This window comes from Dermacentor albipictus, chromosome 6 (assembly GCF_038994185.2).
Source record: "Dermacentor albipictus isolate Rhodes 1998 colony chromosome 6, USDA_Dalb.pri_finalv2, whole genome shotgun sequence".
NCBI classification, from domain to species: domain Eukaryota; kingdom Metazoa; phylum Arthropoda; class Arachnida; order Ixodida; family Ixodidae; genus Dermacentor; species Dermacentor albipictus.
Window position 1 is genome coordinate 67,879,000 of NC_091826.1, and position 25,455 is coordinate 67,904,454.

Below are 25,455 nucleotides of genomic sequence, written 5' to 3' on the forward strand. Positions count from 1 at the left end.
ACTTGCCCTTGCAAGTCCTTCGGTGATCTTCTCGTCCGGCCAGCTTGACAGTTTCATGCCGGTTCTTGGTCGGTAGACCACCTTGTAATCGTTCTCTGGCAGCGGCGGCGTCACGCGTCGCGGCGGTGGCTTGCCGTTGGTTCGGCTTCCCTGATCTTGCTGCCGTTGGTGGTTGCTGGTGGCTTGCATGCTTGCTTCTACTCTCGGGTTGCTCCTCGCGCTCAGTCCTCCTTGCTGGTTCTGGGGGTTTTCTTGCTTTCCTGTCTCTTGTATGCGGTCCTCGTTCAGCGCCTTCTTGTTTTTTCTTGCCTTGATTGCTTGGAACCATGGGCCAGCTTGACTCAGCGTCTTGCCGCTGTTCTCATCGAATTCCATGTTGCTCTGGACCGCTGTGGAGTCTTGGCTATTGTTCTCTATGTCCATTTCGTGAGCACTGCCGTTCGTTTCCCCTGCCATTCTCGGTGCTCGCGAGGCCACGCGGGCCCGCTCCTGGGGCGCGTGCGGCGTTCGGAGAACGGTGTTCGAATATGCCGAGGTGCTCGTTGCTCGGTGCGTCAAGGTAAACAAATCCACTCACCGTGGTAATTCTGGCGACTTTCGATGCCGATTGCCTTGTTGAGTTCAGTGGCACAAAATCGTGAAGGTTGGTTAAGGTTAACCGCAATAACTCACGATAAAAGCAGCAGCCCATGCGAAGCGCGTCTTAAAACTAATAAATCCTCTTTTATACCTCAATGTCAAATTTGAGTGTGTAATCACGACTTCTTCAAGGTATGTTGGCGAAAGCGATGTCGCAATTGTGCAGAGCCATTTGAATGACATTAAAATGCGATTACAGCGCAAACCATTATGAAAATAATATTAATCACTATGAAATTATTATGAAAGCTATTAGAACACTCACGCGAACTTTTTCGTATCGGCATGAGTCGCCTGTGATGATTTTTTCTGCCAATTTTATTTTTAGGCTGCTTCTGCATAAGAACTAAACTAGGATCATGTTGTCTGGCTGGAGCTAGAAAGGCAAATACTTCAGAAGATGAGAAAATGGAGACCTCGTTTTGAGTGTCGTGAAACGATAGTTTGAATTGTGTAGGTCACTTATATGGGGCTCTGCAAATAATTACTGCGTACTCGCTTTTTCCCCAAGTTTTGTGCGTTGTGCAAGGCATTTAGTTTTTCTCCGGTTCCCCTCGGTAAGCTATGCAAGGCATGGTGCTTATATATTGTTGTAGAAGGAAGCTTCCTCTGTGTGGCAAGCCATAAATGATAAACGCTTAATAACTTCACAACATCCTTTGTAGAAAGCTGCTTATTCATGTGTTCTAGTGTGTCATACTGACCTTATTCATAATGTTTTACAGACTTTAAAAGAACTGCACAAGATGCGAACTGCGCATTCCGTCAAAATAGGGAAGCTTCTAAGTGGAATGCGTTACGAAAATTTCACATTCCTGCTTTGAACTGAAACGTTACAAAAACTTACTGAACCATCGTTTATTCCCTATTCTTGTGCGTCATACGAGGTTCGTAGTTAGTTTCTTCGGTGTCTCCTGTGAACTAAACAGGGCACCTTGTTTATATTCGGGTAAATTACGAGGACCGTATGGGAAATGTGTAGGTAATGTTCCATGTGGGTGGGTTAAATATGACGTGTGAAATGAATTACGTACGGAAAATTTTCAGACCGTTATGAGTGAGTTTTATGAGGAGCATAAGACCCTTATGCCGCTACCCTGGCATAACTGCAACTTCAACCGAAGTGAAATTTGGCGAATTGGTTTCTACGACGTGATTTATTGTTCAAGGAATGCAAGTAAGTGGCCCGGTTGCCTGACCTGCGCGTGGGCTATGTGATCATGATGAAGCCGATGACGATGATGATTGTCTTCACATCAATGCTGCTGTTATCGTGCATGTGTTATGAACAGGCGCACTTAAAGGTTGTCCTAAATGGCTTCACATTGTTCCCACAAACTACACTTATTTATCTTGGAAAATAAAGCAATTTGAACTGCTCTAAACCCAGCAGGTATAACTAAATTTGTTTGATTGGTGAACGTTCACAACCGTAGCCGTACATTAGTTTACCGAACTAATCGCAATAAAGTGTAGGGCGAGATTCAGGATGCAACAGATGCATAATCAGAGAGATAGACTGCAAAAAGGCGTGTACATATTGGAGCAGCTGGCCTGGTTCGCGTGAATCTGAATGCACCACTTTCGTTTCTCACGGCCAAGAAATACTGCGCGACGCTTTTCTGCAAAAGAAGGGGGCTGAGGCGCCTGGGTAGAAGCGTACCTCTGGCCTCACCAGACGCACGCTGCAGACCAGCCGTTGACGTATGCAAATATCACACACTTGCCATCACCCTGTTAACAACATACCATCAAGCGCTTGTCGAAGAGCTTTGTTTTGCTTTCGCGAGTGCGGAGAACTGCAAAATTTGCAGGTGTAGTGCAATGGAAAGCGTCTTAGTTTTCGTGCTAAGAAAACCAGGTTACCTTTGTTTCTTGTTCATCCTAGTCTTGCAACATTAGAATTTGTAGGCAAATGCAAAATTTCAGCTGGCCTAATCCTTTGTTATTTAAATATATTAGTAAATAAAAGCTCTATACATTATGCCAGTAAACTTACTGTTTAATCTTCTCCAGCAAAAACGCTAGACAGATCTGAAATGCTTTAGTATACACTATTTCCGCTACATTAGCAGACTTTTTCAAAATGCCCAAGATATTTAATTCATTAGATAGCTTCAGCGACGATTTAAGAGACTTTGAAGGAAAATCTAGCACGCAGTTAGCCACTGTTATATCGTAGTTTACCGACACGCGCCAACAAAAATGCGGCAACGCTGGTTATGAGTGCGTCTTAAGAACGGGACAGAATTTAGCCCGTTGCCCTGGCAGAACTAGACATACCAACGAGAGCAAATTTAGCGAAACATGCTGGAATACTGCGGAAACTTTCTGTGCGATGGTAAATACAGTTGGATAAAACACATTCTCTGTAAAAAAATCACAATCAAGAGCTAAAAAGTGTGATACAGCCTTTATCAGCTATGCTTTCCAATGTCCTGACACCGTGCAGCTGTAGGTGCACAGAAGGTTTATATTTCGTAGAAATTGGAGAGGTGGAACTTGGTAAGTGCAATTTGTGACAAAACGTTTACGTTCCTTGTCCAATCACAAGCGCTGCACATAATTACTGAGCCTTGCCCTCCTTTGCCGTTCCTTTTCTATTTTAATGTGTCAAAAAACGTTCGTAGTTGTGTATTTTCCCTGTGTTTCGCGTGTAGTTGTGTTTATTTCCAGTATTCGCCGGCTTCTTTTATGCTTGGGAAACCACTTTCGTGTACCACGTATCGCACGATACACATCTGGATCTGCAGTTTTGCATGGTGCTCTAGAATTTTCCCGTTGAAACTTTTTATCTAATTATAATATTTGAAAAGTTGCTTAATTAGTTAAAACTAATTATTTAATTAGGCGAACTGAAACAAATTATCTCAGTACCTCTAAGCAACGGCAAACAGCATTACTTTGCTTCTGTCCAGCTACGCGACATCTGCATATATATAAAGTTTGGCTAGACTTACGTGAGACAACCGTTATATGTATGTTATTACTCGCGGCTTGTGCACTTTTGTGAAATGCATATTGGCTACGTCTCCTGCGACCGTCAGGGGGAATTTCTCTTTTTGTGGCACAGAATTAAAGCAGTTGTGCAGGACATAATCAAAGCATGAACACTAAAAGACGAACAATGCAACTTAGAAAAAAATGAACAAAACGAAAACAATTTATTAAGGATTAAGATATAGCCGTGATTGATAAACTATGGTTGATTTGCATGAAGAGGTTTAATACTTCATTACTGGTGTCGGGAGATAGCCGTGCCAATGCAGGGTGCAGAAATAGTTTGAACTTAGTTAATCGAAAATTACTTGAACCTTTGATATTGGGGTGCTAATTCGAATAGTTCGCTTCAAGTTTTTTTTTTATTATTATGTTTCAATATGTTTGGCGGCTCACAGATATAAAGGGGACCTCTTTCTTACTGAACAAAGAACCAAGTCCTCGACTGTCGATTGCCGATTTGCGCCTTTAACGTCGTGGTTTCTTTTTTGTTTTTGGTGTTCGTTGTTAAAAAAAAAAAAGAAAACGACCGGATTACACTCGGCCGCAAAAGAGTCGGTCAAATTCCTCCCGTCGAGCAATGTGCCAACAGATTTCTCTGTCCGGACAGAGAACATTACGAATGAATAGCTCACGGGATCCGGACCGAACTTCACCGCATGTCTTGACTGCTCCCATATTTATATCTGCAATGAACCAGCCGCCGTTTCTGAACGCTTGTTGTAATAAAATCAAAAGTTTGCCACAGTTCAAACGTTATTGATGTATTTTTTTCCAAGCTCTATTTTTACCGGACGGTTTGCTACATGTCTCTTTATTGAGCGCTTTATCGGCATTGAACAGCGTCTTAAAACACCTCTATTTTGACTACACAAGGAGGTCCGTCCGCGTAAAATTTTCGAAGTCGTCGTACAGTGGCATCTTTCGTTCGTTGGATATGTCGAAAATCAGTAAGTTTCGTTCACTTGAAACGCATAGGGAGATGTTTTTACGCAAGTATCGGCCTATATTTATTCGCGAGAACCGAAATTATTGTGTGACTTACGAGGCGGGCTCCCTTATTTGTCACCAGTGGGACCGACCTCGAAAGCTTGACTTACCCTGAAGCTTATGTTCGCCTCACGTCAAGGTTGTAGTGCGGCGGAGCCATACTCTCAGCGAAGCAATGTCGTAGTTAATCTTAAAATGCATAGGCGTATCTACCGCAGGGGCGCGGGATGGGAGGGGGCACTTGCGCCACCCACTCCCAGAACTGGAGGTCGAGGGGGCGGGGGGAGGCAAAGTAGGGCATTTGCACCCTAATTTTGAAAACAGGAAATACGGCGCTTGGAGTCCCGACCAAAATAACGCGAGTCCTCAGAAAGCCACTTGAAGCCCTTATAATGTGGGTCTGACGTCTCCACCAGCTGCACGCGGAGTCTCGGTCACATTCGTCCTTCAGGGCACTCATCACGGGTATGTATATAGCACACAGGGTCTACTCGGTTCGAGCTGGTAAATTTCTTCTCCACATCTACACATCGGCAGTAGTCATTCAGGGCTTGATCTAGGTATTGATTCGGGTTAGTTGGTCTTTCATACTAGGAACACCTTTCTTTCTTTCTTTCTTTCTTTCTTTCTTTCTTTCTTTCTTTCTTTCTTTCTTTCTTTCTTTCTTTCTTTCTTTCTTTCTTTCTTTCTTTCTTTCTTTCTTTCTTTCTTTCTTTCTTTCTTTCTTTCTTTCTTTCTTTCTTTCTTTCTTTCTTTCTTTCTTTCCATTGCTACATATACAATGGCGGGGGCTAAAAGAAAAGCAGCAGTAAGGCAGCTTGAGGTGTCCTAAGCCCCCGTGTTACATGGTGGCAGTGAGTCGCGCAATCAACCGCATGTGGAAACATTACATATAAACGGTAAGTATAATAATTAATAAATTCACGAAAACTTTCAGTAGGGAAACGAGGAAATTGGATAATGGCAAGTAAGAACAATGCAGATAGTACACAGCACCACATTACATACACTTGTCAACACGTAGATAAAAGTGAAAACTGCGTACACTTGACGATGCATAATTAAAGGTGAAAAAAAATGGTGGCCGATTAATACTGGAATGATTAGGAGAAAGAAGAGGATGAGCAAAAATTCAATCATTACAACATTTAACATGCATATGTGAATACAGGTGAAAAAGACATTACACTTGATTCACTAATGAGGAGAAGGTTCGCATAAGTGACAACGGTTCTGACCGTGGTATGTTAATGATGTCAATGCCGGCATCATGAAGTGAATCAAGCAATCTGGGTAATTTATTTTTCGTCATTTGCAAGCCATAGTTGGTTCTTGAAGGGGTACATACCAATATTCTTCATGACGGGTAATATATGTAGATGTATTTTTTGTTTGCAGACAAGCAATTTTATTAAATACGCTGTTTTCAGAGTTTAAGTTTGAGTGCCATATACAAAGGAGAGAGTGGTTGTACAGAGAGTAGATTGTGGGTAGGTTGTAGTGTTTAAAGAGGTGCTCACTGTGATTGTGGTACGGCACGTTTGCTATGATACTGTCACGCGCTGAGTTGATGATGATGATGATGATGATGATGATGATGATGATGATGATGTCCTTGATGAGTTTGGCGCTTACACACTCGCGGGGATTGGCCAAGAGTCGGGCAGACTTTACTTATGTGTACAGAAAATGGAGGTAAAAATGATCAACTCAGCGTCGTTCTCTTCTTCCTTTCCCCACTCGGGACCGCAAACACGTTTACCGGTCTTCGTTTTCTTCATGCGCAACATTACGTATGATCTTTTTCTGTTGTAAGTGTATTTTACTGAGGTTAGATTCAGTTGTTGTGCCCCTCACAAGGGGTGTATAATTAATGTGTGATGCAAATAATGAGTGGTAAATTAATATTTTTACAGATGTTGGTAGACAATATCTGTTCTTGTTTAGCATTCCTGTGATACGGCTAAGCTTTTTTACTACAGAGTGTACATGTCAATCCCGGGGTAGCGCACTAGGGAAGTACGTACCTAAAACTTTAATTTCATTGCCTATTTCTATGATTCCTTAGTTGATCTCTAAAGTGTGGCTTTGTGGAATCTTCGTGCCTTTCGCATACAAAGTTACGCCTTTTGTCTTATGTGAACTTATTTTTAAAAAGATTTGTGTAGACCATGGGGATATATTCTGGAGGAACTCGTTTGCGCTATTTATTAAGCTAGTAAAACATTCCGATGAAATAAACACACTAGTATTGTCTGCATGTATTATAAATTTTGCCTTCGGATAGATTAGAACAACGTCGTTTATATACAACTTAAAAAGCAGCGGACCAAGAAAACTTCCTTGCGGCACTCATGTTTGTATTTTTCCAGGAAACGATTTAAAGTTATTTATTTGCACATAGTGCCGTCTTTTTTCTAAATATGACTTAACTGCGGTGGGAGGCCCCTGATACCATAAGTCTCAAATTTTGTTAAAGTTAAGTTATGGTTAATATGATCGAAGGCCTGTGTAAAATCTATAAATATACCTATTGTCAGTAGCTTCCTCTCGAAATTTTGCAGTTCATGGTCTTTCTGGTCTAGAAGTACGTACTGTGGGGATTTGTTTTTTGAAAGCCATACTTAGCTTTCGTAATAATACGATATTTTTCACAGAAGGATAACTGAATCAATATTATTTTTTCAAGTCCCTTAGAAAAGTGCGGCAACATTTATGTTGGGCTATTATTTTGAATATTGAGCCTGTCTGCCTTATTGTATATTGGAATGACTTTAGCAATCATCATTTTTTATGGAAAGATGCCTTCAGCAATAGAGGTAATGTAGATATGGGCTAGAATGGGGGCTGTATCGTGTATCGTTTTATGGGCTTTGTCTGCAGGTCGTCTGAATCGCAGCTTTTATAGTTTTTCATTGCCATAAATACATAACCTCAATACTGCGATTGAGGTTCCCAGTACTTTCACGACTGCTTTCCTTTATTTGGCCGTGAAAGGTTTTCTCGTGGTGAAACCAGAGGAAGCACGAAGAGTTTGCATCTCGCTGCCGGCGCTTTTCATAACGCCAGCGTTTTTTTTTTCTTTTTTCATCACGCCAGCGAAAGCAAGTTTTCTAAGTATTACAGGCTGCTGTATGAAGAGCGTTCCGAAAACGCCAAACAAATAGTTGTTAAAGCAATACCAGAAGTTATAGAGAAGGGAAAGAAAAAGCTAATAAAGTGTTTGTTTCCCTTAGACACACTAAAGGCCCTGTTAAAAGGAAAACATCGTCGCTGTTTGCAACGTAAGATATAAACCTGCTACTTGACTAAACTGCGAGAAAGACTAATTGACAGACCAGAGGCGAAAATGACCGCTTCTCATGTTAAGGACGTAAAGATGGGGAACCGAGGGGCGTGATTTCGTAAGGGCACCGTTTTTGTCAGAACGCTCGCACACATTTAGTCGCTACCATATGAAACCAAATGATAATGTGCAAAAAGAAAGCATACCAAGAATTATTTGTAGTTTTTTACTGAAGTGTAAAAATTTGAAGATAAAGGGAAATGGAGGGAAAAAAAACTTTCTGATGGTGGGAGCTGAATCCACAACCTCCGCATTCGCGTGCGTTGGGCTACCAATTGTGCAACGGCGAAGGCAATGCCCACGCATTCGGGGATGTTTATGCATATGTACAACATCAAACTCAAGAAGTATTAACCAACGCCACAGACCCACCGTTTAACCGAAAACAAAGCTTGCACTACCAATTTTGTTTCTGCATCGCTGCAAAAGCTTTGTCGCTGGTTTTGCTCCTGATAATTATAATTTGCAATACATTGTTCGGATGGTCGATAAAGGTAAACCGATTTTCACAGTCGGTTGCTGCGAAATCTTTGGTTATTTTCGATATTCGGAAATTCCGAATAGTTATTTTCAAATATGAATAAATAATTACACGCCAACTATTCGTATTGGAAACTGCGAACATTCGTCCATTCCATAGTAAATGAATTAGTAAAGTTAAAGCTATCTATACCCTGCTCGGCAGGATGTATCCAAGCGATGGCAGGATGTCTTTGGAGACCTAAAGGCTGTCTTTAGAGCAGTGATCTTGCCGACTCTGCTGTGGCGGCAATTCATTATCACGGTTAAAGTCGCCTTAATCGTCATCGCATAATCACAGAAATTGTATTCATGGTATTTTTCTTCAGTAACTGTCTTTTTTTACCTCGGCACTTCCCTGTGCATTTCTTTTGCGAAACCCAGTTGTTCATTATTTGCTCTCATATGCTAAGTTGCCTCGACCCTCAAGAACAAGCTTCAGATCTGGTCTAGCTCAGATTTCTTTTAATCAGGTGCACGTTAAACGCAAGAATTGCTCTGCGTAGGCAACGGCTGGACTGACTTTAACAGAATTTGTGGCTACAAATGGACAGTTGCAATCGCTGTCAACTGAGAGATTCAAAATAATCATTTCAGGCCGCACGCACGCACACACACAAACGCACAGTTATGTCGACTTAGTGAATCGAGCCCACGCCGTCCACTTCTAAAGCCCGAGTCGCCATGGTCATACGTAAACCTGAACTGCCAGCTGACCAATTCACAAACAGCAGACTTTACTACCAATCGGCTTCAGTTTCGCAATAAAACGTGCCCTAAAGTAAGTAATCACAAACTCGATTAGCATAACTTAACTAATTATCAAAATTATCGGCGAAATTGTTCTGGCTCCTAATGTCCACCTAGTGACATACTCGATCTGCAGAAATGGGAGAAGCTTGTCCAGATGTGGCGGCTTCTTAAAAAAGGGTGTTTCGCATGAAAAAAATGCAGCTGGTTTACGTTTGGCTTTCAAAAAGAGTCGGTCAAATCATCCCGTCCAGATACATCAAACAGATTCTACACCGAGACCGAAAATATACTTAGGAGTAGCTCACGGGATCCGGACTCAACTTCACTGCACGTCCTTACGGAGTTGGCATTCATAGCCACGGAGAAAAGAGTCACCACACTCCCCAGGCTCTTGTATCGTGACAAAAGATTGCCACAAAGTGCCAAACATTTTTGCTACAACCATTCACTTATTAGCCTTTGCTGTAAGCTTGCAACGTGTCTGTTTATCAGTTGCATTTTCTCAATGCGCAGGTTGGTCAAAATAATGATATTTAAAGTGCGTAAAGAGGTCTGTAGGCGTGAATATTCCAAGCTCTATCTCGCAGTGCCGAGTGTAGTTGGTTGAAACTTCGGTCAGGCTGTTTGAACTGTGTCTCGTGAACCTCTTTGAACTACTTGACAGGGTTGCCTGAATGAAGTGAAGCTGTCGTATAATCTGTGAGCCCTGTTTTTGATTCCTTGGGACAATCGCTAACGCCTCAGAATTTATTTTAATTGAAGCTGCAACCTACCCTGAATCAAGTTTCTGCGTCGTGTCACAGCTGCCATGCCATGCAAGAGTATTTACAGCCGGTCATTGTCGTCTATATAGACTCGCAAGAACCCGCCGTGGTTGCTCAGTGGCTATGGTGTTAGGCTGCTGAGCACGAGGTCGCGGGATCGAATCGCGGCCACGGCGGCCGCATTTCGATGGGGGCGAAAACACCCGTGTACTTAGATTTAGGTGCACGTTAAAGAACCCCAGGTGGTCGAAATTTCCGGAGTCCCCCACTACGGCGTGCCTCATATTCAGAAAAGGGTTTTGGCACGTAAAACCCCATAACATTAAGACTCGCAATACGATCCGCGATGCCTGGCCGCAGCGATTGTGTGTGGGTGTCTAAACTGCGCTAATCGGTTTACCAAAGTTTTGCGTTATTAAGATATATGCGAAAGTTTTGGTGACTTCGACATTTGTTATCAGTGTTACGACCACTTAGCCTCCAAGATCGTTGGCACGGCACGCCACCAATATCAGATGGAATTTTCTGCCCTTCTTTAACGGGGACAGTGGGCTACTTTTGGGAAATTTGGGGATACTTTCAGCGCATGCCACCGTGTGGTTAAGCCACAGCTCCGGATCAGCGATAATAGGAGAATTATCCCCGACAGACCTGACCTCCTCAGAGCTGGAATATGCTGCTATACGGTTACAGGGCATTTGTTAGTGAGCAACGTGTGGTATTTATTTATTTATTTATTTATTTATTTATTTATTTATCGAAGATGTATATAACGAAGCCGGCTACAGGCAATTATTCTCTATGTCGAAAACGCAAAACTTACGGACTTGTAGTCATGCAGTTCTCGAGCTTTCATAACGAAGAAGGGCATTGCAAATATAGAAATCACGTCGTGCTCGGCCAGCGTCATAAAGCCGCTTGCGTGCCGCGAACGCATAGCTTAGAGATGAGTAATCTTTATTGGTTCGCGTGTGGCCATCCTTTAGCTCTCTGTGCGCCCGTACTATGTGCCGAATTCGGGCCAAATGGACTAGGGCAGCCCTACGAAATCTCGCGCGTCAAGAACTCCGTTCTTATGTCCGTGTCAAATGGTCAACCGAGAGCTCGCTCCTACTAATGGAGCGATAGGCTTCCTAAAGGAGTTTGACCTTAAAGAATTCGTGGTACTACATGGCTATACTACCAGGTTAAATATCGTCAGGGGTACATTAGGCACTCTTCGGTTCACGCGCACAAATTTTTTCCGCCCTAATTAGTCGTGTTGCTAATTTACCGAAACTTTTTTGAATGAAAACATTCTATAACAATCTCGTGCGAGAAAGTGCACACGTATGTCAATTACTGGAATTAGCAGCGATTATGCGTGTTGGCAGATTTTAATTGCCTTCTGAATATCAAATATGTATAGATTGCCTTGGAATTTATGGCAGTCAAGGCAGATAATGCGTAATAAAAGAAGCCACAAGAACCCCTGAAGCCACAAGTTCGGAGACATAAGGAAAATCCGTATTCATCATTCGCATGGTTGCTGAATAATCGCAGCACCGCAGTTCCCTCTATTAGTTATTGCAGGAAACAATATGGGCGAAATATATTGGCGTATTCGTACGCTTGCATCAAGAAGCATTGACTGCAGGAGCTCCAACTTTTGTCGAGTCTTACGCCATTCTCCATTTTATCAGAGCAAACAGCAGGAACTAAAGAAGTTTGTGTTGTTCAACTGACTACAACCATTTCAAGCAGATTTTTCTAAACATCTATTCCAGCAATTGCTTTACCACAACAACTCAACGTCCATAATTCTTTGAATATATAGCAAATAACGCATGTGTGTAAATAATCTCTGCAATTAACTGTACTTGGAAGGTTATGATTAGCTACAGCTCTTTCAAGAATAGTTCCGCAGCTCAAGATAAGGAGGTAAGAACGGTCGCTGATTGCGAAACCCTTGGCTCTTACTATAGCCTCGTTCATCTGCCAGGCTAGAGACCGCTGGCGTGCCTTCGAAAGGAATCCGTCTCTTCGTGCCTGGCGGACCCGACGCCTTCGGAACGCCGGATGAACGCCTCCTTATCGTCTCGGCGCCTCGTTGCGACTTCCTCTCACAATCGCACACTCCCTTTCGTTCGAGCACCTGTTTGGAGACGACGCGTACACTATACAGCGGGACGACAGCCGGGCAATATCGATTCAAGCGTCGGCAGTCCCCAGTACGAAGGCACCAGTGGACCACCGCGATGTTGTCCGCGACCACGGCTTCGGCTGCGTCTGCGATTGTCCTTCTTTTGGCTTTGTGCGGTGCCACGGACGCGAGGTTTGGCGTGTTCTTATTCCCCAGGCGGAGGCCACAAATGTGCTTTCCGGATCCACTGTCACCCCAGCTTGAAGACCGGGCGTCCTGCCCGTTCAGGCGGAGTGTGAACGTGCGGGCAGGCCGGATTCCGGCTGACGTGCCGACGGTGCGATGCAACTGTCTCGGCAGTCGATGCAGTCAGCTCGGCGATTTTCGCTGCCAAGAGGTAGGTCACTTTGACGTGCTTCAAAGTTTCGCATGAGACATTTGTACACTATTTCAGAATTAGCTTCCTTGGGTTTATAGGTGTGTCAAACTACCCTTATCGTCGTAAACAGTATTTGATACTTCCTCACACACGAACGAATTATGAAACACGAACAATCTGTTGCCAGTTGCTGTCGCAACTACATAAACTGTTTCTTCCAGGCATTGACTTCGAAGGTGTTACGCCTTCGCACCTTTGTTAATTTCTCACTTAGTTTTCAAACTTCTAAAACCCGTCGCTACAACTCGGATCCACCAATATATGCCCGCTAATGTATTTTTCTCCTTTTGAAAAGATGCTATTTCACAAGTAATACAGTTAAATAATATTTCAGTTGTGTTTTATATTTTGTCTATCCTTTTCGTTGTCTTGTATGTATGTTCGTTTGTGGTCATACATGAAATACTGTGTAAATTACTGAGCATGAAAACTTGTAAATTATCGCCGATGTTAGTATTGATGAAATCGCCCTCGTGTCGTTCGAATTGCTTCAATTAAAGAAAACAAAACTAAATACCCGTCGATTCGCTGTCATCGTCAATGCTATCACACGTTTCATGACTGCACGTGTTTTTTAGATACGGGAGGTTCTCCAGGTGGCTTACGTCGAGGGCGCCGGACCAGCGTTGTTCATGAACGAGACGTTTACGGTGGCGTGCGCCTGCGTCACAAGCAGGACTGGTCGAGGAGCGTCGGAACGCCTTACACGAGTCGCCGACGAGGTGGTCTACGGCGGCAAGGTTCGGGGCTTGTGGCACAAGTACGCTGTGAGACCGTACAGCAAGCTGCGGGGTCTCCTGGACAACCAGATGGTTACCCAGGTGGCTGCTGTTCCCCAGTAGCAATCAGGACGTTGGTTCGGACCTCGGACGGGATTGTACCCCTCCAAAGTTGTCTGTGGTGCCCCCGCCCCACCTCCTTGTTCTGTGGAGCGGTTAGACGCGTGAATATTTATTAAACTTATCGTGTTTCAACCTATGACTTGTTTAGTTTGTGACGCGCCTCGCAGTTTGGTTCAGTGGCCCTGACGTACTGCTGCCGAGTACAAGCCCGTCGGTTCTATTTCCGAGTGCATTTAGATAGAGGCGAAATGCAAAAGAAACAAGAGAAAAGGGTAAAATACACCCTTCCACACACCGATCCACACACACGTCTGTGTGCCCTTTAATAGAAACATAGGCATACGAAATACTCCGGAGCACTCTACCACGACGTCTCCCGTGGGCGTTAAACCACACAGTTTAATTAGAGCGACATGTTTTGCCAGTAGTTCAAGTAATTCTTAAAAACGGTACATTAGTGGTACAGGAAGATTCCTATTTTCTTATTCCTTCTTTTTTTGTCAATCACACATTATCGATGCCTCCAGACGTCAGAGGATTACGCACTAATCAGTGTTTATCTGACTACTGATACAGAAATCGGTTACTAACGTTCTAATGATTCGTTCAGGGAACACACTACAATTACCAAATTGAAACCAACAATCTGCTCAAGACGCACCCACCGAGTAGAGGTCCAGATACTCGAACAAATTTTGATAAACCCGTCATTAAAATTGCGCATAAGTGCATCCGTGTTCCTCTTATTTTCTCAAAAAGACTTCCTTACTCGCTGGCAGTCACAGCTATGGGTGGAACACCGGTGAATTGCGTAACAGGATTTAGAGTCAAACATCTCGAAAAGTACTAGCATGTTCAGCATTCATCCTAAGATGAATTCTCAATATGTCATAACGATGCGGCTTCAATTTCGCCATCGTACTTCTTCTTTGCACGATAAACTCAGGTCACAAAAGGTAGAATCCCGCTTGACGATCGGTACAATCACCAGAGCCTTGGAAGTGTACAGAACGCGCGGGGAGTTCGGAAGGCTGCGGGTGCTCAGATTTTCACTCGAAACCTGAAGTAAGTGTGGCCCAGGTTGACCCGATTCGCTGTGAAGTGAAGCTCGAGGCAGACCCTACAGAAAAGTCCATATGCCCCGTATTGGAGACAGAAGAAAGGCTCTTTTTTTTTGTTGTTCGAACATGTCCTGTGGGGCCGCCTCTGCCGGGGCCCCTTTCACCCAAAAGGAAATGATGAAGCTAATTAGGGCCCAGGATCAGACCTCTCAAATCCTGGCAGTACAGAGGACTCGCGAGAGGGCTGTCAGGTTTCACCTGATGGTCCCCGAGTGGGCCTAGCCAGGTGACGTTGAGTTTGCTCACGTCTATAGTGGACCAAATAAAGTTGTTTCACTCACTCACTCTTTTGATTTATACGTATGCGGCAAAATACAAGAGCGCTCAGCCTTTGCCGTGAGTGCCCCTAGACGCCCAGGGCGAGTAAGAAGCTGCCGCCGTGGTTATCGCAAGTGAGCCAACCACAGCTGAAGTGGCGATCGCGATCGCCCTTTCCACGTGCGCTGACTCAGCCGTCTTAGTAAGTAAATCGCAAGCGGTGTATCGCAATTTCCAGAAAGGAAAAAATGTTGAAGAGAGCCCTCACCAACCTTACCGAAACCTGTAACCGAATAGGAGAAGGAGATCAAGAGACCTACGTCATCTGGAAGCAAGGACACTTGGACCTCGCGGGTAACGAAGCTGCCTATGCCGCGGATGGCATTGTGGACCACGTTGACTTTATTCGCTCGGAAGCGAAGGTCAGGACAGACCCTATTGAGAAATGTATATGCCCTATACGGGTTTCTAATGCGAAAGCATTATTGGCTCGTGAAGTCTAACGATGAAGATAATGTTACGTCCAGAAAAAGGCTGTTAGAAAAAAACAATAAAGCCGTGAAGCAACCACTTTTCTTCCCATAATTTGTAGTTAAGATGATAACAAATTGCTGTAAGCAACGGATCTTGCCTTCCCTCAGTTGATGAGAGTAGCCCCGGTGAATACGGTTGGTAGGGAAGGATCCATTATCACTTTTATGGACATTACGGCTAGTTCATATTTACCAAGACTGCGTGTGAAAGTATCTTGTGGTCGTGATCCCTACTGCAAACCCACCAACAGACTGGGCTGAACGAAATATACAGATGGCCCTAGATTGTGCAAAAAGCTGTAATTGTGTTAGGTGTGTTGTTGCATTACGCCATGTTCCACAAAGCGAAGGTTTTCAAGCTAGTACACTGCAAACCAATGTATCTGGTGGGAGTCAACGGTTAGCGATTACTGACCTTTTTTCGCATCCATGCTTCAGTCACACGCCCGTACTATTGCACGAACTAGACAAGTAGTACGGCGTCGCAAGCGCTAGCAGCCAAAGTTCAAGATCACAGATCGTTTACCTAGTTAGTGATCATCACAACAGAACATCTTGTGCGAGAACAAAACACCACGCAGAAGCCTGATAACAAACCTTGTTATCTGCCGTGTTGCGTCCGTTAGCAATACATATTCACTGTGTGCCAGAGCCATTGTTCTGCATTAGCGAGCAAAGGTGAAGCTGCTAGGATCTTCTAGCCATCGATAACCTGGGCGCGGTGGAAGGCAGGACGCAGTCTCTGTCTCTGAGGGTGCAAGCCAGAAGCGAATACAAAAGCCGTGGCCAAAGTCTGCCACACCGGAGCCAAATCGAGGTGTGTGGAACGGGAAGCCTGGGGCGTGGCGGCGTCGGAGACTGCGAAGCGTTATCACCTCGTTCGCGTGAACATTGACCGCGGTAGCTTGACACGAGCCTCGATCAGCTGATCGGTGCTTCAGAGCGATTTATTTTTAAATTGTTAACTCTGTTTGTGGCCAACATGCTGCTTGCAGTCATTACCAGTGTAGTCGTCTTAAACATTGCCGCAAGACCCCGGCACGTATGAAAAATTATGCTAGACGGATTTTCTGGTTGAAATGTTTCTTCTTTGGAGTGAACTGCATTTTTGTCGGTGATATGGTTGAACGCAGTGCTTGGCACGTATTCCGCGACGATCACAATTTCGGCGGTACTATCACCTCGGGCCTCAGGCACGCGCTGATCTGCTGGTTGAGCACTGCGTCATGCGAAGGCGATAGTATAGTCGTAAGTGATCGTCGCAGAACACGTCCCCTGCTTGTATATTTTAGGGAGAATAGAATTTCTCACATGTACTTGCCATGCCCCATACCACGCGCTTGTCTGAAAAATGTCTGACCATGCTATTCTAAGATACACAGTTTAAACTATCAAAATATTCATGGCATGTATTACATTCAACAATAGTGTTTCGAATGTATTTGACCGTGAGCGTGCCCAATCGTTGTTGTCACCTCAATACGTGGCTCGTACCCGCGAGGGGAACGTGTCACTGTTTGGGAACAAGAAGAAGAAGCAGAAGAAGAAGGACGCCGCCATGCCGGACAAATCCGCCAAGAAACGTCCATCTCGATCTCCGAGGTCGCCGTCCTCTTCGCAAGCTGCACGTCAAGGCTCGCCTTCAAAGCGACGCGGCGGATCGCCCGTGAAGCAGGCGAGGTCGTCTCCTTCGAAGAGTCCCAGCTCGCCCAAGAAAAGCCGGTCCTCCTCCCCGTACCCTGCCAAGGCCGGCGTCGCGAGCCCCCGACGTGCTGCCGGTTCGTCGTCCCCCAGGCCTTCCCGGTCTCCGCGAGCCGCCGTCAGCAGCAGGCCGTCTCCAAAAGAGCAACTCAGGCTCTTCCGGGCGAGGCTCGATGCGGCAGTTCAGCGCGACCAGGAGCGCGGCAACACGCTCTACCAGTGGCTCAAAAGGTAGGTGCTTGAGTTTGCTCCGTGGTCCAGGCAACGGAAGAAACTGTTCCTCCGATCGTAGGCAGTCTAAGAATCATTGTGCCTCGTATAGGGCTAGACTAAATTACAGTGTGATGTGTTTTAACTTTGTTTGCGGGGTTTTTCCGCGGCTTTTTCCTATAGGTTGTGTAATCGAAGGGAACAGTGACAGTGTGCCAAGCAGTGCTGCACTACATTAGACTATGTTGTTTGCAACGCATTCAAACTGTTCAACGTTTGCACGTACACAGAATGCAAACTGTGTACAAGTGCATACCAGTATGTGAACGTGCTGGCACAGGGCAGAAAAAGGCGTTGATATTGGCTACTGGCCCACTGTAGTACCAATGAATTTCGATCGAATTCTCTGCACTTGGTTAATAGCACCACCTTTTCGGTAGTTATGTCGGCGTTCTCACCCGCAGCCTGACGCAACGGAAAACGACCCCTCCAGATTTGGGTTCCCCACGACGGAGGTACTTCGGCGCTTCCAGGTCAAGTCCAGGTATCCGGTCTCCGCCCAGCTCTGGCAGCTCGCCTCGCGGCCAAAAAAGGGTGAGTGCCAGTGCCGCCCTGCAATTGAGAGGGAACGCTCAAATCCGCGTTTTTTCGCCAAGAAGTGTCCGCAACGAAACAAGTATCTTATGACATAGGAACGCTGCAGACCGGGGCTCTTGGATTCCTAGAAATGAATTACAGCAAACAGCAGTACGAAACTCGCAATAAATACGGTGGCTGCTATATATTCATATTAAATTTGATACCGTGGTTCTCACGGGCCACAACCCCGATCTGATTATGAGGCACGCCGTAGTGAAGGGCACCTCATTGATTTTGACCAACTGCAGGTTCTTAACGCGCACACAATGTACGCCGCAGGAGCATATTTTCTTCTTCTTTTCTTGCATTTCGCGCCATCGACATTCAGCCACCGTGGCCGCAAACCGAACCTGGCCACGACCTCGTACTTACAAGCGCAATGCCATATCCACTAAGTAACCCCGGTGGATCTATAATCATATTCGGCTGCCTGTTTTATAGCGCAGCTCTTGGACGCCTGTTCCTGCGGCGAGCGTCGGCGTCAGCGTCCGTCGAGCGAAACAACGGCAGCGGCAGCGCCCTCTACGCCGAGAACAAGCGCTGCCTGATCGCCCAAGAACGGGACCGGCGGTGGCGAGGTCGACTTCGGCCGCGACCTCCAGGGGGCAGTGGCGGCCGCCGCGGTCGTCGCAGACGTCTACAAGGAGGTCGCCAGAAGCGGCGACCGAGCTTGGACGGAACGCGAGTCCCCGCCGCCGTGGACGGGCGAGGGCGTGGCGTTCGCGTTCTTCTGCTGGCTCAACTGCGGCGACGCCGAGCGCGGCCCGAGCATATGCAACACGGCCGCCATGCACAGCCGGGACTTCGGGCGCGTCTTCGGGTGTCCCGCGGGGTCGCGCATGAACCCCGTCGAGAAGTGTCGCCTGAAGGTTTAGCCCGAGTTTCGAGACTGTGCAATCGGGCTAACCTCGTTGGAACGATGCGTCGCCGGAGCTTGCGGTCGGCTTTCGCAAGCAGCGCGACGCGCCTGTTAAACGTTCGTTGATTCCAATACATACTCCCCTATAATTGTAGGCCATGAGCAACAAGCAAACTTGGTTCTATGTGGGCCGTGTTACTCGCGATAGACCGTCGCGGCGCTGTTGTCAATTTTTTGTGTGCATGTATGCGCACGTGGGAGCATCGATGTTGCGAGAGTGTCCCGTTCTTTTTTTTACGATACTCTCTTTAAACGCAGCCGTTCTGTGAAGCTGCGCTTGTCGATGTCACGCATAAACTATGTAATGCGTACTGTGTAATATGCAATTTTTGTCGCCCCTCTTGACGTTGGTTGCGTGCTTCTTCTCAATGAGAGCTGCCATCTCCAAGAGCTGCGTGACTAAGCTTGATGACGCAAGTGTTAAAGTATGCATTTGCAGCTTCTGCAGGGAAAGTAACCACAATACAGTTTTATATAGACGCCACAAACTCCGTGAACGTGGCGTTTTTGCAGACGAGTTCCTAGACAAGGCGGACGATAGCTTCGGAAGACTACTTAAAAAAAATTGACCTTTCTTGCAAATTTGAAGGAAGTCTGGTTTTAATGCGCCCACCTTTTCTGAAAATCGCGAATGTCGCACCTAATTCGAGATACTTATTATCGAATTTCAACGGTAAATCTGCCAATATCGAAACCTAGCGCCGCGGAAGCGCAGGAAAGTTGGCCCCTCTATAATGTCGGACCACTACCAGACGGAAACTCGTCATGACGACAAGCTCGAAGTTCCAAACCGAGCGTCTCGGCCCGTCGCGGCAGCCACGGATGAGGCACGCTTTGCGCAGCAATCACGTGCGGCTGCGTGTCGGGCTCGAGATGTGCCGCTGCAGGATACATCGTTCAAGCTTCGTCCCGCACTTCTTTACACCGCGTAAGGAAGTGCGTCGCCATCTGACGTGTCCAGCGGGAAGCGCTCGGTCTCGATATTGCCTCGAATGGGCTTCGGAACTGGAGAACGACCATCAGCAAGTAGCTGCCATGTTTAAAATTATTTTAAAGGATGGGTGTCCATGAATATGTCGCTGCGTACATATTTTCCATTTATACAACTGGTTCCAAGGTGCTAATAAGAAAAGTTAATCATTAGTCTTCTGCAGCTCATGTTATTAAAGCCATAGTCAGCCTCGCCAAGGAACTCGCCTGCGTTCCGCTGCGCGCATACTTTTTAACGGAGCTCCGTGCCCTCGATGGGCAACGATCACTCCCGCCTGAGGTCAGAGGCAAGATGAAGGCGAACCCGATACCGAAGCCCATGAGTCATGAACTCCATAAAGGACGACGCAAGGCTCGCGTCGACAGACAGCGCCGACAACTCAAGGGTGACCCGTACGTAACGTACGTGGACGTGGCGGCGTGCCCTGTGGGGGGCCTCTTCGCGGTAGCCGCCGTGAACGGGAGAGACAACTCCTTGACTCTCGCGGCCTCCGTGAGGGCAGAGACCCCAGCTGCGGCTGAGACCATAGCCGCGGCGCTGGTAATAAAGCAAGAAGACAGGGTAGGCAGGGAAGTCCATGTCGTTACCGACTCGCAACAGGCCTGCCGTAACTTTACGAACGGATGGACACCGCTGCTGGCGGCTCAGATTTTAGGCCCGAGGCTGCAAGAATACCATCAAATCACGTGGACGCCGGGTCACGCGGGTCTGGAGGGGAACGAAAGGGCGAACGCCCTAGCTCGAGCGCTAATCAAACGAGCGGGGCAAGACCAATCGTCTCATCAATCCCCACCCTTTACCTTCATGCCCCTGCCATCCAATTATTGCGACCGACTGGAGATCCAGCGACTCAACCGCAGGATTTATCCCCCGCCTCACAAAAAGCTCAGCACTGAAGATGCCGTAGCTCTCCGACTTATACAGACCAACACATTTCCAAACCTACACAGATACAGTAAAATGTTCCCACATACATATCGCGGCATCGGCCCCTGGTGCGGCGGCACACGCCCTACGCTCTTTCACATCTCGGGGGGGTGCGAGGGCAAAATTCAACACTTAAAGACGCCTAGCACGTCATTTGAGCGGTGGGAGGTACAGCTGACCGGCGATACCCTGGCGGGACAAGAAGCTCTCGTCCAGCAAGTACGTCGAGCAGCCAGGCCAGTGGAGTCCTGGAATGAGGACCCCACCCACTCGACCTCAAGAGCAACCACCTCGATGGTCCGAATACATGTTTCTTTTCTCTCTCTCTCTTTAATATAAAAAAAGCCTATATGGTCTAAAAAAAGAACGCCCTTCGTGCCTTGACTGCTTTTACTCTTCGCCGACACTCCACACTTTCCTGGCCGTGGCATCTGCAGCTGTTTTGCCGAGCAACTGATGCTTGAATTACGTGCCCGATGGTGGTATCGTACCCCAGCGCAGCAGCCAGGTGCTTTAGCCGCCGCTACACCCCAATCGCACGTATACCTCCATCGTGCCCGCACAACTGTAGCCCTTCGAGATTATCGCCATGTGCTTCACAAAGCGTATACATTGTGTGTAGCAAGGTTACGCGCGATCACACGAGTGCGCGCCAATTTTGCTTCTACGCCATAGGCTCAGGAATGGAATGGAAAAATTTATAGCACTTGATTAACCGCTTCTCGCGAGCTTCACGTGTAGTCGAAAATGTGCTTTGGCGCTGCATAAATATTTTAGGCTCGAATCTCCTGCCACCTCCTCCCACACACGCACACTTATCAAAAATTGCTTTGAGGTGAATGAGCCGACGAAGCAGGCGCTACTTCTGCAACGAAGTGCAATGTCTTGACAAATAAAAAAAATACCATTTATATTACTATTCAGGATGCGTCGGAATTAAAATCAAGCAGTAGTAAAAGCGTGTACGCGGACCAGAAATGCAAGTACTATACTCGGGGGCAACTTTCTGTGGCAGTGAAGGGAAAGCTACGGGGGGCGGAGCTTCTGCACGTGTGTTTGCGCGCCACGTAGGCCGCTAGCGGTCACAGTGCTTTTTGTTTCTCGGACGAGACGCTGAATCTAGGCAGCTTCCACGTGCGACGGTTTCGCGTTTGCCCAGAGGCGGAAGGGAAAATCCGCAAAGTAAGTAAACTCTGCATTCAGTGGTGTGTTCTGTCGTACTTGACTGTTGCTAATAAGGTGTCTGTACACGACGTGGTTGCTCAGTGGCTATGGTGTTCGGCGGCTGAGCACGGAGGTCGCGGGATTCAATCCCAGCCACGGCGGCCGCATTTCGAAGGGGGCGGAATGCGAAAACGCCCGTGTGGTTAGATTTAGGTGCACGTTAAAGAACCCCAGTGGTCGAAATTTCCGGAGTCCTCCACTACGGCGTGCCTCATAATCAGAATGTGGTTCGGGCACGTAAAACCCCATAAATCTTTTTAAGGTGCCTATGTTTTCTTTTCCACAGCCTAAACCAACGCGCATTGAAACAGGGAAGTCTTTTCAGAAGCGCTCTCACTTGGACGCGCTTTGCGCCCGTAGCTTTCCCTTTATAGCGAGGGAAAGTTGTCCGCAACTATGCTATCACTTTCGAAATGCCCGTCGCCAAAACCTGATCAAAGTGTGTGTTAATTTTGTTCCTCAACAAATATTCTCAAAATTCCACAACCAGTTTTTTATTTCTTTGCTCTTTCTTTCGGGGGTGGGGGGAAGTAAACTGGAGAAGAGATTTTCGAAATAAAATTTAAAAAGAAATTGTGCCAGCAGCACAGTGTCAATATATAGATGCAATGCAAAGCATTTTGCAGAACTGGCTATGCAACTTCGTTTGTGGTTCTGCAAAGCGTTACCACGTGGAATAGCATGTTTGTCCAAAGTAGAATTACTTTGTATGCTACCAAAGGTAGCATATACAATAACTCTAGTCCAAGGCAATCAAATGCGTGACGCGAGCATGTACGTGACGACAGTAGCAAGGCGACGGCGACGACGATGCCATGACGATTGATTGGTTGTACTCCGCCGAAGAAGCGTTGTAGCCTCTTTCATTACGATGTGGGCCCATCAATAAAAGTAGCGCTGTGTGTAACCTGGGCCGATCCCGCAGGCTGCACGAGATCACATAGCAGAAGAAAGCGTACACCAGCCATTGGTTTGGATGGGAGCGAACTTTATTTGCGCCTGCAGTTGGGCGCTCGCGCGCCCCAACGAGGGCCTACGTCGTCTACGATGTCGCCGTTACTCGGCGCGGGTCTCCGCTCGCTGGGTCCCCGCCTTTCGAGCTCCACGAGGACCTGCTGGACGGGCCAGAGCTGTTCGCCTTGGTCGTAGCTCTTCGCGGCTGCCTCGAGCTGCGGTGGGATCCTTCTTGATCTTCTTTCTTCTGGATTTTTGATGCAGTCCCACAAGATGTGCGTATAATCTGCCGTCTCCCTCCGGCAGACTCTGCACTTGTCGGTCGGGCATGTCCCGGGGTACATGCCATGCATCAGTCCCGGGCTCGGTAGCAATCCGGTTTGGAGCTGTCTCAGTAGTACCGCTTCCGCTCGACTCAGCCTCGGGTGCGGGGGTAGGAGAGTCTTGTGAGCCAGGCGGTAGGCCTTCGTGATGTCGTTGTAGTCCGTCATGCGGTCCTTGTACAGCTGCCCAGTGTTAGGAATGGCCTGCCGAGGTGCCGACATGCAAAGTTTCTCAGCCAGCTGCAGCAGCAGTTTGGCGTTTTCTAGGAAGCGACCGTCCTTCTCCAGCCTCTTGGCGTCACGATGTCTGCTGTGTGAGGAAAACAATACGCTGCGACAGCGACTCTCCGTCGCGGGAATGCCGAGATGAGGTCGACGAACCAGGCTTTGTTACTGAACTCGCCACCGCGGACCTGGTCTTTCGGGAGCGGGGGAGTTCCCGAGGAATGTATTTGGCGGCACATTCCCACGCGCTTTTCAAAACGCAAGACAGTGCATAACCACGGCGGACATTCTGCGGGGGTCAGCTCGGGGAATAAGAGGCGCCTCCTTTGAGCAAGACACAGTTCTGCGAAGACCGTCTCACCTCGAGAGAGGGTGGGGGGAGGCAGTGAAACAAGTGCGTACGTGTGTGTGTGAGCCCTCCTCCTCCAAAAAGGCGGGTCAATTAAGATGATGTTAGACGCTACGAATTGGCGGTGAACTGCCGTTTTCCCTCACCTAGGTGTCTAGGGAGGACGGATGGTTTATAACAACACCAGCCAAGAGAAGCCTCGCAGCCACGTTTACCGTCATTCCCATGACGGCACAGCGCCCCTTAAGAAACTCCCTTAGACGGTGGCGCCAGGTTTCCCTCTAGGTGTTATAGCGAGAAACTCTATGATGTGACCGGTGAGTCGATTCAATTTCGCCATCTGGTGGGCGGTGGCCGATCCAAGATTCGTATGGGCGATCGGTGGTTTGCTAGCGATCCCTACAAGTACTACAAGTCACGCATAATGGAGACGCAGCAAGTCAGATCTGGTATAGCCGTGACGTAGTACGCGCTCGTACCGTGCGGAGGCGACAGAGCAGGGACGTTTCCGGCCCACTCAGCCCCTTTGTCACGCAGGGCTGGTGAGTTGGCGACCATAAGGAGTGAAAATGGCTGGTTAAGGCTTGCTTTAAGCCTAACGCTGGGGAGCTCTATGAAGCCTCTTCACCGGTGTGAGTATTAAGGCATTTCGAGCAAGTTGTTGTGCCATTACCACAAGCCCGGATTCCGATTCTGCAAGATGCAGAATTTATCCTGCGAGCGCCCAAATTCTCCCTTGAAAAGGCAAGATGCTGAGCCGTCAGGCAGCGGTGTCCTGCGGGAGAAGCCTCGGCGAGCAGCGTGTTCGGACGTGTCAGCGTGTGCCAGACAGCCCGGCGCCGCACCTCCCTTTGCCTGGAGGTCACCGCGCGCGCGAACTTTGAACCGGGTGGCCAGCGCGGTCGCTGGTTGGACCCCTCGGACGACCGTCGTGTGCTGACTTTGTATTGGGCCGTTTGAGTGACAATGGTTCTCGGGGATTATAAAGCGGCGAGGAGGCCGCCTCGAAAACAGGATCCGCCGACCCACCGGGAGACAGTGTCGCTCCCGACTGGGGTGAGATGTGTCACGCGTTTTCGCCGGACGTCGCCGTGCGGGAACAGTGGCGTTTGTGTGAGCTCTCGGCCCCAGTGCCGATCCGATCTTGTCCTGTACAATGACCTGTATATAACGTATAAAATCCCTTTCGTTATTCTCATCGACGCCTGGCTCGGAGTCTTCGCTACCAACGCTCTGTCACGAAACGGGTGACGAGCGCTACGGGACCACAAAGTCGTAATCGTGGTGCAGCGGTGCAAAGTCCGTAACAGTGGCGGCACCGGTTGGAAGTCCTAACAGTGGATGGCAGCTACGGGATTGACCGGCATCAGCTACCTCGGCGCGGTGAGTGCCTGAAGTTTACCTCAAACACCAGACTTTCTCTGACACAGGTTATAGTAGCTTAGGGAAGGATTTGGTGTTGCATTGTGATAACCTTGTGTGTTTCAAGCCTAGTAAGAGTGTTTTGAAAACCAGGGGATGCTGAGGGGGTAAACAGGGCAGTGTGTGAAATACTTGCATATGTCTTACTAGTAGTGTTATAGTAGCGTACGGCAGGTATATTCAAAAAGGGTAAACAGCAGGAGGACAGTGTGAACGATGGAGAAGTACACGGTGAAGGAACTTCT

General features: G+C 47.4%; 2 protein-coding genes across 3 annotated transcripts; both read left to right on the forward strand.

Moving 5' to 3' along the window:
• Positions 1-10,386: 10,386 nt before the first annotated feature.
• Positions 10,387-13,915, forward strand: LOC139061157 (uncharacterized). The gene is made up of 2 exons (XM_070540785.1): positions 10,387-12,530; positions 13,151-13,915. Exons 1-2 carry the CDS (start codon positions 12,249-12,251, stop codon positions 13,412-13,414), a joined length of 546 nt encoding a protein of 181 aa, XP_070396886.1. The 5' UTR covers positions 10,387-12,248; the 3' UTR covers positions 13,415-13,915.
• A 2,140-nt stretch (positions 13,916-16,055) lies between these two features.
• On the forward strand, positions 16,056-19,140 carry LOC139061155 (uncharacterized). 2 transcript variants are annotated; one of them, XM_070540782.1, is made up of 3 exons: positions 16,056-17,258; positions 17,702-17,831; positions 18,323-19,140. In XM_070540782.1, exons 1-3 carry the CDS (start codon positions 16,729-16,731, stop codon positions 18,422-18,424), a joined length of 762 nt encoding a protein of 253 aa, XP_070396883.1. In that variant the 5' UTR covers positions 16,056-16,728; the 3' UTR covers positions 18,425-19,140. The 2 variants fall into 2 exon arrangements, with proteins under 2 accessions (XP_070396883.1, XP_070396882.1); XM_070540781.1 differs by having other exon boundaries at positions 16,057-17,258; positions 18,318-19,140.
• Positions 19,141-25,455: the final 6,315 nt, after the last annotated feature.

What these genes read in the sequence shown, in the direction of transcription:
- LOC139061155 (XM_070540781.1), top strand. Translation starts at nt 16,729, where the DNA reads ATGGCATGTATTACATTCAACAATAGTGTTTCGAATGTATTTGACCGT. An exon ending in CTCTACCAGTGGCTCAAAAG is followed by an intron (nt 17,259 to 17,701) that starts GTAGGTGCTTGA and finishes TCTCACCCGCAG; the next exon opens with CCTGACGCAACGGAAAACGA. An exon ending in CGCCTCGCGGCCAAAAAAGG is followed by an intron (nt 17,832 to 18,317) that starts GTGAGTGCCAGT and finishes CCTGTTTTATAG; the next exon opens with CGCAGCTCTTGGACGCCTGT.
- LOC139061157 (XM_070540785.1), top strand. Translation starts at nt 12,249, where the DNA reads ATGTTGTCCGCGACCACGGCTTCGGCTGCGTCTGCGATTGTCCTTCTT. An exon ending in GCGATTTTCGCTGCCAAGAG is followed by an intron (nt 12,531 to 13,150) that starts GTAGGTCACTTT and finishes CGTGTTTTTTAG; the next exon opens with ATACGGGAGGTTCTCCAGGT.